Source organism: Amphimedon queenslandica, unplaced genomic scaffold (genome assembly GCF_000090795.2).
Source record: "Amphimedon queenslandica unplaced genomic scaffold, v1.1 AMPQUscaffold_13361, whole genome shotgun sequence".
Taxonomy (NCBI): Eukaryota; Metazoa; Porifera; class Demospongiae; order Haplosclerida; family Niphatidae; genus Amphimedon; species Amphimedon queenslandica.
In genome coordinates this window covers 181,880-197,227 of record NW_003546403.1, presented here as the reverse complement: position 1 = coordinate 197,227, position 15,348 = coordinate 181,880, and the positions used below count along the sequence as shown (strand labels likewise).

At 37.4% G+C, this 15,348-nt stretch overlaps 3 protein-coding genes across 3 annotated transcripts; 1 reads left to right on the top strand and 2 right to left on the bottom strand.

The window, feature by feature from the left end:
• Window positions 1-1,016: 1,016 nt before the first annotated feature.
• LOC100642018 (xylan 1,4-beta-xylosidase-like) lies at window positions 1,017-3,893 on the bottom strand. Its single transcript, XM_003387171.3, has 13 exons — window positions 3,733-3,893; window positions 3,613-3,682; window positions 3,358-3,473; window positions 2,801-2,925; window positions 2,643-2,691; window positions 2,524-2,593; window positions 2,377-2,477; window positions 2,117-2,208; window positions 1,963-2,066; window positions 1,693-1,838; window positions 1,516-1,622; window positions 1,269-1,416; window positions 1,017-1,217 (listed from the first exon to the last, which is right to left on the bottom strand). The coding sequence occupies exons 1-13, from the start codon at window positions 3,844-3,846 to the stop codon at window positions 1,149-1,151; spliced, it is 1,311 nt and encodes a 436-aa protein (XP_003387219.2). The 5' UTR covers window positions 3,847-3,893; the 3' UTR covers window positions 1,017-1,148.
• Window positions 3,894-3,983: 90 nt separating this feature from the next.
• On the top strand, window positions 3,984-13,572 carry LOC109582723 (AT-rich interactive domain-containing protein 2-like). The gene is made up of 14 exons (XM_019997617.1): window positions 3,984-4,284; window positions 4,700-4,891; window positions 5,437-5,987; window positions 6,108-6,233; window positions 6,304-6,457; window positions 6,554-6,635; window positions 7,532-7,631; window positions 7,984-8,569; window positions 9,217-9,351; window positions 9,688-11,310; window positions 12,206-12,350; window positions 12,642-12,728; window positions 12,892-12,983; window positions 13,329-13,572. The coding sequence occupies exons 1-14, from the start codon at window positions 4,166-4,168 to the stop codon at window positions 13,468-13,470; spliced, it is 4,134 nt and encodes a 1,377-aa protein (XP_019853176.1). The 5' UTR covers window positions 3,984-4,165; the 3' UTR covers window positions 13,471-13,572.
• On the bottom strand, window positions 13,535-15,282 carry LOC100631870 (uncharacterized protein C11orf24 homolog). Its single transcript, XM_003387176.3, has 2 exons — window positions 14,820-15,282; window positions 13,535-14,291 (listed from the first exon to the last, which is right to left on the bottom strand). Exons 1-2 carry the CDS (start codon window positions 15,193-15,195, stop codon window positions 13,726-13,728), a joined length of 942 nt encoding a protein of 313 aa, XP_003387224.1. The 5' UTR covers window positions 15,196-15,282; the 3' UTR covers window positions 13,535-13,725.
• Window positions 15,283-15,348: the final 66 nt, after the last annotated feature.

Below are 15,348 nucleotides of genomic sequence, written 5' to 3'. Positions count from 1 at the left end.
ATGACCATAAGAGTCATGGTGTCCCTACATTAAGAATGCTGTGTAACTCTATTAAAAGTAATAGTGGAGGAGCTGATCCAGCTCTAGCTGATGAAATAGCAAAAGAATTTAATCTTACTAGTAGTGGAGAGGCTACTACATCACCAGTTCATACTTCATCTTTTAAAGGTAAATATATAATACTAGGCGAATGTAAAACATTAAGGGGCGAGCAAAACAATTAACATTTCGATTAGCAATATACAATGTCTATATAGACAATGATGTAGTGGCTATTAAACCTTGAATGTTGACTGATGTGAATGTGATGTCAATACACTAATGCAGAATTTGCATGGAAGGAATTTCATAGCTTCTAGCTTTGAGTGAAGAATCTCTGCAGTTATATAGATCTAGGATGGAAGATAGTTGGTCTCAGAAGCCAGAAGGAGACTCCATTTGTTGTCTTTGAGTGCAACAAGACCTATCTCTAGCATTACTATTGGACCTCCTCGCTCTTTTCTCCTCCTCAGTCTTGCTCCTTCTCACGCTTGTTATGAAGAAGTCGACGAGCTTCACAAGCATCTTCTTGTGAATAACTCATGTTTTAAGCTTCAGCTTCTCTTGTTCTTAAATACTCTTCAGAGGCGTATTTAGGGGGGGCTGAGGGGGCTTGAGCACCCCCCTCAGGGCTGGGCTCAGAAAAAATTACTGAAGTCCTGGACTCTTGCATCACTACCAAGCCTCTTAACAAAGTTATCTAGCCCCCTTATTATGATTTCAGCAGTTTCCAGTGCTTTAAGGAGCAATCAGAAGTACCAGTAACATAGCAGTATGTTTGAAATGATCTTGGCCCCACCCTAGCGTAGCCCCACCCATAATTGACGAAAATGCAGGAAAAGGCCGTTTTACCGCCATAAAAGTGGGTGTGGCCAAAATTGCGGCGCGCTTCGCGCGCCCTTAGCACCCTCCTTCCCCAGTTCCTAGATACGCCCCTGTAAACCCTGTACTATTATAGTACAGTGACTTGGGTCCGATTTGAGAGAACACTTTAAGACTTTGTTAAAAAACCCAATTTTGATTGGAATGATCTGAAACTTTCTACACAACTTAAGTACATGCATTATGTATCAGAAAAATTTATAAAAATGAAAAAATCTAAATGTGGCTTATACCATCATTGTTGGTGAATAGTCTCCAAACATGGTATCAGGATTCTTAATAAAAGGACCAACAACCTAAACAACAACAATGACACATAACGAGAGGCATGTTTATATATTACATACACAGGCTCTCTTGAATTTATTAGCAAGAGGTAGAAGAGGTAGAAAAGGTGAGCCGTTAAATTCATTCTTCATTAGTACAATGCTCTCCATTGCAGCTTGAAGGGCTATCTTAATGTGTGTATCACTTTGTATGATGGAGAGTGGAATACTAGGAAAAACTCATTTAAAAACAATTTACAAATGACAATGTAATCCTTCATGTGTACATTGTATATACTATCATAGTTTCTCTTCATTTCTCTCTTACTTGGCATAAGGGTTATTATTATCAGGTGGATCAAACTCTCCTAGTTTTGTACGAACGTAGAACAACCTACTCACTGCATCTTTAAGAGTATCAACGCTAACAAGACCCTAGAGATAGGTGTGAGAAGGAAAAAGGGTTGAAATATAAAGTAAAAGAAATAAAGAAACTCTTAAGTACTTTTTCAACAGCATCATCAAGGTTTTCGAAAACATTGCCATCTTTATCTTCACTGTTGCCATCTTCAAGGCAAGTGCCAGCATTGGCAGCTTCAGCAGCAGCTGTCACAAAATCAGGAGCATAATGATGCTGTGTGACAATATTCTCTGGAAAAAGAAAGTGTAAAGAGAGAGAGAGAGAGAGAGAGCAGGGGAAAAAAGAATGATATAAAATGAGGCAGAAAAAATTGAAGATAAACATGTAGAATAAGTGATATTAGGTTTTATGAACCTAGTGCTCCTTGATCGCTCACTACGTAGCCTTTAAAATTCCACTCATTCCTTAATATATCTGTGAGGAGCTTTTTATTGGCACAAGCAGGGACACCATTTATTCTATAGAAAATACACACAAATTCAAAATATAAATTACACATTGTTTCCACCTGTTGTAACTGCACATAAGACTAAGAGCTCCAGCTTCAACACAAGCTTTGAACTGAGGAAGAAACGTCATTCGCCAATCTCTCATTGTAACCTGTGACATGGAAAGAAAAAGCGTATTATTATTTAAAAATTAAACATTGGATATTGTGATGATATAGTTACCAAGTGTAATAATTATAATAATTATCAGGTGCAGTTTATTCTCAGAGTAGTATCATTAATTTAGTGGGAGGATTATAGTAAATTATAGTCTTCTTACGTTAGCATCAAATGAAAAACGTGGCACTGGAGTGTCCTCTGGCCCACCATGTACATCAAAATGCTTACAGCCAGCATTAGCAATTACATAAGTAGGATCATCTATTAAAATAAACATAAAATAATTAGAAATTTGAAAATAACTCACCTCCTTGTAATCCAGTGACAAAAGCTTGTCCTAAATAACTAGACAGATATGGATCCTCTCCATACGTCTCCTGTATAATGAGTGTTATCAACAGGTAAATTTAGTTTTGATATGCTTGCCTGGTTTCTTCCCCAACGTGGGTCTCTCATTATATTCAGAACAGGACTCCTGGAAATTAAAACAATCTCAAACAAAAACAAACTCAATTCCTTATTATAAAAGCAGTTTCACATTCATCTACTAAACTTTCCCTTCTTCATTATAGTTTAATCCTTACCAGCAGCTGAGTCCAGTGTGAAAAGCATATGATCCATTAAGAACAGCTGCAGTATTTTTAGCTCTCACTTCGTAGGCAGTAGCATTGGATACTTGCTTCAATAGATCATAATTGAAAGTAGCAGCCTATCATATTGAAGACACAATAATAACATTAACAAAACTCCTAGTCTATTGTTTTCAAAAGCATACATAGCACAGAATGACAAGATACACAAAAGTAATGGAATATTGTATAAACAATGATCACACTACACGGAATATACTAACTATTAATTTTGCAATGTATATATCCCTACTCCCTACATGATAATAGTATAATTATTCATAATAATAGTATATTATATGTACACTCTTGGTTTATCAATTGAAGAGAGGGAAAACATGCAAGTGATACACACCAGCTAATTAAATATAATCATGTGATAGGTCAGTGTACACATAATAACCACTAAATCATCAGAGCATGCCAAACACAGGCTGAACATGAAGCATGAGGTAGTTAACTCTCAAATCCCTCCCTCTCTTTTCTTTCTTTCACTCTCACTCCTCCCTTACCATTCCTATAGACATTGGGAATGAGGTGGCATCACCAGCACCCACATCACCAGAGAGACACTCAGTACCCCACTGATAAGGCTTTATATTTAAGTCAGGAATACCGGGAGCAGGACCTAATAGAAATAACGATACATAAAGAGAATAAAATTAAAGGCTACTATTTGAGACTAGTAGAATCCAGCCCCACCATAAATTATGCATTAAACCATGATTAATTGTAGCATACTATCATGATAATATTGACAGACATACCATTATTTCCAGCACCACCATGAGCCATTTGCTCTACTAACTGAGCTAAAGTAAGACGATCAACAATATCCTGCATAACAGAGGATGGACATAGAGTAATAATTTTGGCTATTGCTTTACTTTGACTCTTTCTTCAATGGGTAGAGAGGGATCTCGGAAAGGGAACTCAGGCACATAGCTGTTACCGAGAGCCAAAGAAGAGAATACAAGAGAGAAAACCAGCAGCAACTCCATCGCGATCGAAAATCGACGTATATTGATTACGAGGATTCGATCGAGGAAATTAAAAATGTGGGTATGCAGGTGTGTCCGGAGGTGTGTTTGATTTAATTAATTAATTAATTAACCGTTACAAAAAGCACGTGGTTTGACGCATGCGCAGTAGAATCCAACATGGCGGCACACATCACCCGCCCACCAAAAGAAATGGACGTTTAGCTTGGTGGGAATATATTCTGTACTAAAGCTCTTGTTTCGAGTCAGTCACAGGTGCCAGTAAAGAACCACTTTCCCGAGGACTCATTCCCTACACCATGAGCCAAGAGTGGCTCTTATGATAACAATAGGAGAAATGTGTACACCAGAAGAAGAGTGGAACAACAAAGACGAGATATACATAAAGCGCCGCGATGAGTTCCACGTAAAACTCTTCAAGTTCCACAAGGACAACAAGTGAGGAGAAGGACAGAGACCCGGTCTTAATCCCGTCCTTCTATCCATGCGCGTTTTCCCGCGCGAGGAGAATTACCCGCCAAAAAATTTGTATACATCTCTCCTCATTTGACCAAGCCCCACATTAAAATTACTTTTGATAAATGAAACTCCTCTTGATTAAATGGAGTGTCCTGAGTGTAGACCGAAGTCCCTAAAAGCCTACATGCTTTATATAATATAACATTTTAAATCACATTAATTTTTTTTATTTGGCATGTCTCTTCTTACATTCTGCTTTCAATAACCTTTTATTAACTTTCTGTCCCCCCTCTCTCTCTCTCACACACATACACATTTTCAAATGCTTTCCCTATCTTTTATCTCTCCTCATCCTCCTCTCTTATCTACCTCTCCCCCTTTCTTTATCTTCTAGTAACTCTGTAAAGAGGGTTCCCCTACTAGGTGGTAGAGAATTGGATTTATATCATCTTTATTTGAAAGTCAAGTCGCTGGGTGGTTCCAAGCGTATCACCCAGGACAGGCTATGGGGCGATGTCGCTCGGAGCTTTAATCTACCAGCGTCAGTAACGAGTGCCTCTTATGCTTGTAGACAAAACTTTATTAAGTAAGTTAATCAGTATTATTATAATCATGTCCATCTGTGTTTTTCTATGTGTGCTAGTTAAATTATAAAGAAGTGAGGTTTGTGTGTGTGTTCTATGTTATGTCATAATATGTTTATGTATGTATGTGTGCTGTGTATTTGTATGAGTAATTTATTTTATTGTGTATAAACATAATTTCTGTATACATATACATGTACATCTACATGTACCATTCGTGTTTGTGGTTGTATGCTTATAAGTTTTGTGTATTGAACATGTCAAAACTGACAGTTCACGTGTATGCTTTTATTGAGTGCATATACTGTACATTTACATGTACAGTGTATGTTTATTTGATCTACTTTTGAGGAAAGATCATGTGTATCTGCCATTACACATAAAATGTGCATGTGACTGAGTATATTTTTCCTAAAGCCTTTGAAATGTCAAAATTACCCACCTTAGAATATTAAGTTTTAATAATAATGATAATAATAATGAATGTTGTTAGATAATTACAATATTGCTAGAATAATACCAAATAATACTTATTCCATTATTGTAGATACCTTGAGCCATACGAGAGATATGAAGCAGGGGAACAACCTTTCATTCCTTTAGCTGACATCGGTCCTCGCCGCCTTACCTTTCAACCCACCCTATCACAACCCTCCCAGCCTTCACCCTCTCCCTCTAATAATTCCTTTCTAGTCTCTAAATTCTCTCACTTAACGAGCGTCCCTGGGTTTGCTAATTTGTTAAAGCAAGTCGAGAGGTCTCCTGAACTCATAGGACAACTGGCAAACCTTCCTAGTCTATTGCAGCTGCCGCCTAACCAGCTCCAACTTGTTCAACTCCTGCTCCAGCAAATGGCAGCCATACATGCTACAAAAGGAAAAGGAGGAGAGAAGGGAGCTTTTAGGGGATCAGGGAAGAACTGTGGCTGGTTGGTGAGGTCGTTGGAGTGCGGTCTACCCAATGAAGTTGATCTTTGTATGAATTGTTTGCTTATAATGTCGAGTGAGGAGGAGACCAATGGACGGGAGGGCTTACTTGTTCAAGATGTACCTCATTTACTGCCAATGCTACTGGCACATGTGGGAGTGTTTAACTCAGGTAAGGAGAGGGAAAGAAAATAAGAGGAGGAGAGAGAGGGGGTGGAAAGAGGGCCAGCAGAATAGAATGTGGAGAAATATTGCCATTTTAAGGTATAGCTAGTCTACCTATCTTTTTTAGATGAGACAAGTTTGGAGTCATTATATGTTGAGTGGTATTCTCAGTCTGAAATTGATTTCTTAGCATTTTGGCAAGAAGTAGTGCCAGAATGGGTGTGTCTGACTGCACTGGCTAATCAATTTGAAGGTAGAAACCTTCTCTATCACTTTCCTTTCATATTATTCACCTTCTCCCTTCCCTAATTCCTTCTCTATAGATACAAGTAGAATGAGTTTTTTCCCAGAAAGAGCTGTCTTAACACATGATGCTATTGAAAGTTTTCGTGCTACACAAGTTTCGCTAATTATCAGGAACTTGTCACTCAGCAAACGGAATGCTCAGTATTTTGCTAAATGCGACTCTACATTGAGGTATTGCAATAAGTATTTAAAGCACTTATTTACATTTGTTATTATTATTATTATTATTATTATTATTATTATTATTTATGGGTGTACACTTTTTAGATTTTTGCTATTGTGCCTCAACTCATCTTTACCAGAACTCAAGAATCAATCTCTTGATGCACTGGCAGGCATTGCTCCTTATGTAAGTATGCATTATGACATTAATAATGTATCAGAAAATGTAATAAAAATTGGGGGTGATTTCAGAACCATTTTTCAGAAAAAACTATGGGCTATAGTACAGGGATTTTTTCAGAAATTGGCCCATTTTTTTAAATGGTTATAACTCAAAAAATTTAAGTCGGAATCCACTCAAACTTTCTACATAGCATATGTACATCAATATGTATCAGAAAATGTAATAAAAATTGGGGGTGATTTCAGAACCATTTTTCAGAAAAAACTATGGGCTATAGTACAGGGATTTTTTCAGAAATTGGCCCATTTTTTTAAATGGTTATAACTCAAAAAATTTAAGTCGGAATCCACTCAAACTTTCTACATAGCATATGTACATCAATATGTATCAGAAAATGTAATAAAAATTGGGGGTGATTTCGGAGCCATTTTTCAGAAAAAACCATGGGCTATAGTACAGGGATTTTTTTAGAAATTGGCCTGTTTTTAAAAATGGTCATAGCTTGAAAAATTTAACTCGGAATCTGCTCAAACTTTCTTACATAGCATAAGGACATCAATATGTATCAGAAAATATAATAAAAATTGGGGGTAATTTCGGAACCATTTTTCAGAAAAAACCATGGGCTATACTATAGTACAGGGATTTTTTCAGAAATTGACCCATTTTTTTTAATGGTCATAACCCAAAAAGTTTAAGCCATAATCTGCTCAAACTTTCTACACAGCATAATTACATCATTATATGTCAGAAAATGTAATAAAAATTTGGGGTGATTTTGGAGCCATTTTTCGGAAAAAACCATGGGCTATAGTACAGTGATTTATTTTAAACCTTTACATGTACATATATCCCTTTGATTATCACATGACTGTCATGTCTATTGTTCCATTTTGTAGCTGGTGATAGAAGGTGATGATGATGACAGTATTAGTCATTTGCTATTGATGAGTGTTTATTCTTGTGTATTGTCTTATGACAGGAACTCTATAATTCGAGGTACATATAAAATGAATGCATTTTTAAATAACTAATTTTCAATTGCCTGTAAAAAATATGCTAGAGTCCATAATATTCACAAGAAATTATTAAAGTACATGCATGTTTTATTTGTGTCATTCTCTAATCATCAGCAAATGCTCTCAATTTGTGTCAGCTTACCTTACCTGAATGTAGTTATTTTACTTTATGAGATTCTTTATTTTTTAAAAATTAGTGTTTAATGCACGCATGTACATGTACATGTACAAGCTGTAGATGCTAATGCAGCCCATAAACTATGATTACATGTGCATTACATTTTACTCTTATTTTTAAATATTTTATTCTTATTTTTTATATATAATTACAGGAATGGAGATATTAGGTGGTTTCTCATTGAGCGTCTGTAACAAGGCCACTCTAATTAATGCCCACAGCGACCTACTAAACCGCATGCTGCAATTATCCCTCCTACCCGACTATTTGCTGGCTCAAACGTGTCTGGAGACTCTCTACAAGCTCTCGCTGTGCGGTCGAAAACTGAGCGAGAGTATTTTACACTGCGATAGCTGTATTAAGATATTATTAAGTTTTTTAACCCTCTCAGTTGAAGACAGGTCTTTGCATGGGCTTGTCGTCTTTCATTCGAACGGGAAAGAAGAATCGGCAGTTTTGACCAATCAAGTTCCACCACAAGAAAGTCTCTCCGGAATGATCTCTGCGACAAAAAGTTTGTCCGGAGCCGGTCAAGTAACAGGAGGTCTTAGTGCCAGCTCCAAGGGCTTGACTGGTGCTAAGATTAAAGGACCTGCTCTTCCTTTTACTCCTTCCTCTATATCTAATGCATCTGGTAAACAGCTTCCTACTGGTAGACAGCCAGTGGCTGCTAAAGTGGATAAGCCGGCGGTTAGTAGTGAGTCACTGTTGGAGTCGAAACTGACTTTTGCTATACAATGGTAAGGACAATTTTATGCTCTAGTATTGTTGGTGTGGGTGTGATTGGATTGTGAAGGAATTATTAGTATAAGCTTACTATAAAGAAGTGGAGAGGTTTTTGCTTTTTTATTATAATTTGTTCTATGCATGTTTTTTCCTCTAATTTTGTGCATATCATTATTGATGACATCGATTCTGATCATAAGTTTTTTAACTTTAAAAATTCCTGAAAAATCCAATCTTGATTGGAATCAGTTCAACTTTTATACACAACATAAAAACATGTTTATGTATCAGGAAAAAATATAAAAATAAAGAATTCTCTAGTTTTCATTTTTGGTGAAATTTGGCCATTGACACTGTACTATAGTACAGGGACTTTGGCCTGATTTTGGAGCAACTTTAAAAATTTGTAAAAAATTCAATCTTGATTGAAATCAATTCAGATTTTCTACACAACATAAGAACATCTATTCGTATCAGAAAAAAATATAAAAATGGAGAATTCTCTCCTTTTCATTTTTGGCGAAATTTGGCCATTAATTGTATTACATATGCATATGGTTCAGGCACTTTAGCCCGATTTTAGAGTAACTTGAAAAATATGACTTATGCATAAAGTTTAAATGATTTTAGTGTCAGATTTTTTTTGTAATTTAATCTTTAGGCTACAGTCTGAATACATTCCCAGTCAAGAGGAGTTCATTCCAAAGTTGGACATATACAGCAAGTACCTTGGACACTGTGCACAATTGAAGTATACCACTGCTGCCACACAACCTGAATTTGATTTAATATTCAGGTAAGTGTACATGTACATGTATATATCATTCACACATGCATGTCCATTATGATGATGATGATATGGCTATCGTAGCTGCATGTACATGTATATCTTTATGAAGTTTGGCAACAATTTTCAGTAATTTCCTTTTTGCTTAATGAAAAGAATCATTTGATTCTTAACTGATGGACATTATTATTATTATTGGATGTTCAGTGCAAAACTTGATTATTTTTTCTCTCCATTCCATTCATTGAATGTCATGATAAAATGTACATGTACAGTAGATTTGAATTCTAGTCCCTTATCCTACTGGTCTATATCTTTACTTACATGGCTATACTTTTATTGTAGGAAAGTGTTTCCCAGTGCTTTCTTTGCATCAATAAAGATTGGAGGTAAAGATCTTGAATTGGTGGGTGGAATAGGAGTCAATAAGAAACAGAATCTTTTCTCTTCACCTGCTAAGACTCCTACACCTCCTCCTCCTCCTATTTCTCTCCCTTCTTCAGCCCCATCACCTCTAACTGTGTCTAATAAATCAACTACCATAACTACTGGTAGTGTTTCACTCCAGCAGTCTTCTCCAATAGTAGCATCACAAACTACAGCTTCATTACCACAGTCTGTAGTATCAGTATCACAGATCACTGCATCATTATCACAGCCTGTAGTATCAGTATCACAAGCTATGTCATCAGTATCACAAACTACAGTATCAGTACCACAGCCTTTATCATCATCAGTACCACAGTCTGTAGTATCAGTATCACAAACTATGCCATCAGTATCACAAACTACAGCATCAGTACCACAAATCATAGCCACAGTATCACAAACCACAGCATCAATATCACAAACCATACAGTCAGTATCACAGCCCAGTAACACTACAGTACAGTCTAGTGGCTCTATAGGGCCACAGCAGTTGACCAGTGTACTCTCGCAGTCCATGCCACTGGTGACCAGTGTACCCTCGCAGTCCATACCACTGGCAACCAGTGTACCCTCACAGTCTGTGTCACTGGTGACCAGTGTACCCTCGCAGTCCATGCCACTGGTCACCAGTGTACCCTCGCAGTCTGTGCCACTGGCGACCAGTGTACCCTTGCAGTCCCAGCAATCTTCTTCATCACGTTCACCCTCTCCCTCCCTCTCTCCTCTCCAGCAGTTAATTCAAGCTACAAAGACACACTCTACTGCTAATTCTAAGACTACAGCTAAACCTTCTCCTCTCATACAGTTCAAGAAAGTCTCGGCGGGCAAGGGAAGCAAAAAGAAGTCCCCCAAAGTAAACGGCTCTCCCACTTTCAACTCAATCACTTATCCTCATGCACTGGTCAATAATGTAAATAACTCAATGAGGATTCCTTTGTCACTAGCAGCAGTACAGGATATCACCAGTAATGAAGGTGGACTAGAGTCAGGAGGGACCATTGGGAAGGCTAGCAATACCGATAGCATATTGTGTACTAATGACACAGTGATGGAAGTAACTGGATTTGGTTCACATACTTTGAATGGTCTTAGCAGTACCAATGGAGTCATGAGATCAATTGGAAAGAGAGAGAGATCAGTTGATGCACATGCAACTGGTACTAATCCTACAAAAAAGCAAAAGACTGATCTAACCGAGAGCAACAAGCTACATGTAACACAATTCCTTTCTTCACATTTTCTTAAAGAGTCATCCAATTCTTCTAATGGCAGTCTAACTACTTACAGTTCTCCTCAAAGGTCAAATCAAAGGTCAGTGAGTCCTGCTGCTACCAGTGATAAAGGATCATCTACTCCTTCTCATCGAAATCGCTCCTCCTCTCCCTCTTTCACTCCTAAACCTGTTCCAGTAACCAGTTTGGTTTCCAATGACTCTTTAAGATCAGCGGAACATTCTCCTGGCCCTTCCTCCTCCTCCTTGTCGACTCCTCCCCCTCCTGATTGTTTAAAGTCTACTTGTCTCTGGGAGAACTGCTTCTTGTAAGTTACAAGTTGTTATGTACACTAGCTATACCGTATTGTTATGCTTATATTTTAATAGCCAAAAATGGCTATAATTAAAATTAATAATAATAATAATAATAATAATAATAATAATAATAATAATAATAATAAGGGTATTACACATGTACACTATACAGCATGTATAGACTCGTATATGGTATAATTAAGATCAAAGATGTACTATACAGCATGCATGGGTATTAAAGGTGGAAATGACGGTATGTAACAGACAATACTAAGTCCATCATTATCAGGTAACCCAGTGATAGTAAGTACTGATGATAAGTTACCAGGACCACCACCAGGATCAGTAATTAATATATCTCTTTGTTGTTTAACTGATTCTGTCAGTGGAGCACTCCCTACTAGCCAATTCAGTTCATTGCCAGTTCCTTCACAAATGGGTGTGTTTTAATTGTTTGCAAATAATACAATTGCAGTGAGCCTTAGTGTTACTATAGTTCACTGGTGCTGCTTGGGGATTTCAAATGAGGTTGATTTAAGGCATATTGCATCATGTGAGGATAGTAAACTTTTGTTAGTGCATGGGTCTGTTTTAATATTTTATCTCCAAATTGAATCCTTCCCCTCCCATTCCCACTATGTTTGTGTAAAGTGTTGACATGCTGATATGGAATGATGGCCTCATCAATAAGATAACCTCTTGAGATTATTTACTCACAAACAAATAAACACCTTATACGTTGCTTGGGAATATTTGTCATGTATTGATTGATGTACTTGTACTCTGATCACCTAATGTAACGCGTGTCTCCTTGGTTTCTATGCATGGGCTTCTGTTGCTACTACATGTACATGCACATATAAGTAGATGTATTTATATTTGGTGTTTTATTTCTTTTGTCATTAGGAGATATTCCTCCTATTCAGAGCTCTTCTCTCACATTTATTACACTCACATACCACAAATCAACTCTTTCCCTGTCCCTTGCCCCTGGTCTGGCTGCTCTAACAAGAGTAAGAGAATGAAGCCTTCCCTTATAAGACACATACAGGTATGGATCATGGAAAAGAGAGAGAGAGAGAGAGAGAAGGGAGGTTGGGAGAGAAGAAACAATAGAGGGGAGATTGAGCTTTGTAGATATAGAGAAAGGAGTGTGAAAGTTTTATTTGAGGCTTACTATCAATAGTTTGGCTGTATATACACATCATTAATTTTTTCTATAAAAGTGCTGTACTACATAATTATTGAGTTTTACTACACAGTGTGTGTGTGTGTGTGTGTGTGTGTGGTGTTGCACATTTTAGGCTTCGTACTCTCTCCCTCCCTCTTTCCCTTTCTATAGACTCATCACTGCTCGTCTGATTCTAAACCAGTTCCTCTCAATGTTGCTGACACACTCATCAAACTGAAGCTTGTGTCTCCTTTACAAGTGAGCGCATTACTATACACTAATACTAAAATGTGCATCTAATGTATAAACATGAATCAAGTACTAGCTGTTATTAGCTTATTTGAAACGTTGCCAATTATAATTAGTAAAATAGTGTGTATCTTAAAGTTTACATTATTGATTAGTCTCTTTTCTTTTATAGAATGAGCATGAGTCTTGTTTCACGCGCTGCTTAAGACTCACTGCTGCCCTCATACTAAGAAACCTTCTTGATAAAGTCCCTGAATCACGGAGGTGAGTATCAGCCTTTTCTCATGCCCCACTATCACATTGTAATCGTATTAATGCAATCATACTACCATACTACCATAGTTCACGTGCTTCTGCCTAATAATTTAATTATTTAATTTTGCTCATTATTAAATTGGAATGCAAATTATTTACACATATTGCCCGTTACTGGTTTGCATGTATCTCTAATTGATGCATCTGTTTACACAAAAGAGTGTAGTTTATCCATAAAGGAAATGAAAATTAGAATGTACATTGTACATTTGTGTATTATTCATAATAGCAGTGTGTATGTATGATGCTACTGATGTATTATTCATGTTATAGTTGTTGTTTTCTTTGTTGTAGATATGTTAAACCATACGAGAGGTTACTGTCTCAGGTCTCTTTCTCTGATAATGAAGCTAGTCATGTCACAGCCCACTGTCTCTTCTTGCTCTCTTCTCCCCTTCCTCCTCTCTCTACCCCTACCTCTCCAACTTTCAGTTAACTCTTGTATTTGTTAACCTTATCATCCCTCTCTCTCTCTCTTTGAGTTTCTTTCTTTTACTACAGATGTTTATTTATTCGAAAGTTAAAGGAAAAATTATAATTATGACCGCAATATTACTGGAAATAATAATAATAATGAAGATTTTGATAGTAATTATTCTGAAGATGAATGAAAAATGAATGAGGAATGATTGATAGTACATTGCATGTATTGAAAGAGAGTGTGTTTTATCATCATGTGTCCTTCATGTGATCAAGAGTACATACCATTGATAAGGTAGTCCACATTGTGATAGTGTTTCTTCTTTCTGTTTGAATGGAGTCTGTGTATAACTGCAGCAACAGTCAGTACTACTAGTAGGAAGAAAGCAGACCCCATCACTAGACCTATGATGAGACCACTACCACTGGAACTACCACAATCACTGCCAGCACAAGCAGGCAAGTGTTCCTCTTCATTCCCATCCACTGCATTATGTGGCTGCTCATTTGGACTACCAGTCTCTACAGTCCCATCAATAGTGCTGCTTCCTGTAGTAACTGATGGCGCTGGGCTTGGCTGCATTACCCCGTCTATACTGGTTTGAGTAGTACTGGGTGGATTAGTAAGCATAGCCCCAGGTGAAGGTATTACACTGCTTCTGTGTATAACGGCAGAGCTTGAAGTTGAAGATGATGATGGAGTAGGCCTAACACGAGTTATTGTTACAGAGGCTCTTGAAACTGATTTCGATTGAGTACGAGCCGGCAAGGAGTATAATGTACTGGTTGATTCCACTTTTGTTGTTGCCTTTTCAGGGATGACAGGCTGCTCTTCATCTAGAGAAAAAAAAAGAGAATTTATTTAAAAAAAGGAAAGATGAGGAAAGAATCTCAAGGACTAAGCTACATGTATAATAATGTGGAATTTTGACCTAATTTCATTTGACATGCATCGCTGGCTTGTCACTCTAATAATAATGAATCTACGCTACTTTATCACATGAGACCAGTCAATAGTATTATACATAACATCCTCGTGCCACAAAAGAAATAAGAGACTGATAATGAGGACACATAGACTCAACATAGATGCACGAGTGCTCATGCATGATCTTCCTTCCATTTTATAATAATATTTCATTTCACCATTATTATTGATTTTACTGTTTCTACGTGCATCTTTTAACTAGTAAATAAGTGAATGAGAGTTCTACAAGTTCTACTAATCATAGTAGCTACTGGTAATTTAATTTTAGAGGGTTACCACATCTTTGGCAAAAATGACACCTCACTATTGTAAATGCATAACAGCAAGAGTGGATAATAATAGTACATTATACACTAAGCCCCATTCCTCTTCCTTACTTTTTTCAAAGTACGTAGCAGTGAACTGACTGTGGTGTGCCATGATACAGTTGCTCTTCTCCTTACACTGAATGAGGTAGCAATTGTGTTTAGTGCTGCCATCGCTATTGTAAGTATCCTGGCTCCTAAACAAGGCCATGTCACAGCTATCATCATAGCAACAGCTCTCCAGGCAGTCTGGGTAACTAGAGGCGCTGCTTCCTGCCAAGAGTCTTGCCCCTAGCTCTCTTGATTTCTTTATGTCGACTATTCTACCATCATAGGATCTGTGATGTCTTCCACTAGCAGAACATATTGTGTCATCTTCATAGACGTGGCCGGCAATGGCCAAACTGACAGTCAGAAAGATAAGTATAATCCCTGCAAGAGACTTCATTCTAAAAGACAAAAGGAGAGAGAGATTCTGCTCTCTTGTCTCTTCCCTTGTATGTTCACGGAAATGATGTCAAGTTTGTTTGTTGCATGCATAGGCGTGTTCAAACCAGGGGGCGCGGTTGATATCTATGCGTGGGCGAGTGCACGCCTCCTA

Bases quoted from the DNA above. Each gene is read 5' to 3' on its own strand.
- LOC100642018 (XM_003387171.3), bottom strand. From the start codon at position 3,846: ATGGAGTTGCTGCTGGTTTTCTCTCTTGTATTCTCTTCTTTGGCTCTC. The intron at 2,478-2,523 runs GTGAGTTATTTT...TTATTTTAATAG, and splicing joins TGTCACTGGATTACAAGGAG to ATGATCCTACTTATGTAATT. The intron at 2,209-2,376 runs GTAAGAAGACTA...TCCATGTCACAG, and splicing joins GTTTTTCATTTGATGCTAAC to GTTACAATGAGAGATTGGCG.
- LOC109582723 (XM_019997617.1), top strand. From the start codon at position 4,166: ATGATAACAATAGGAGAAATGTGTACACCAGAAGAAGAGTGGAACAAC. The intron at 5,988-6,107 runs GTAAGGAGAGGG...TATCTTTTTTAG, and splicing joins TGTGGGAGTGTTTAACTCAG to ATGAGACAAGTTTGGAGTCA. The intron at 6,234-6,303 runs GTAGAAACCTTC...CCTTCTCTATAG, and splicing joins ACTGGCTAATCAATTTGAAG to ATACAAGTAGAATGAGTTTT.
- LOC100631870 (XM_003387176.3), bottom strand. From the start codon at position 15,195: ATGAAGTCTCTTGCAGGGATTATACTTATCTTTCTGACTGTCAGTTTG. The intron at 14,292-14,819 runs GTAAGGAAGAGG...TTTTTTCTCTAG, and splicing joins TGCTACGTACTTTGAAAAAA to ATGAAGAGCAGCCTGTCATC.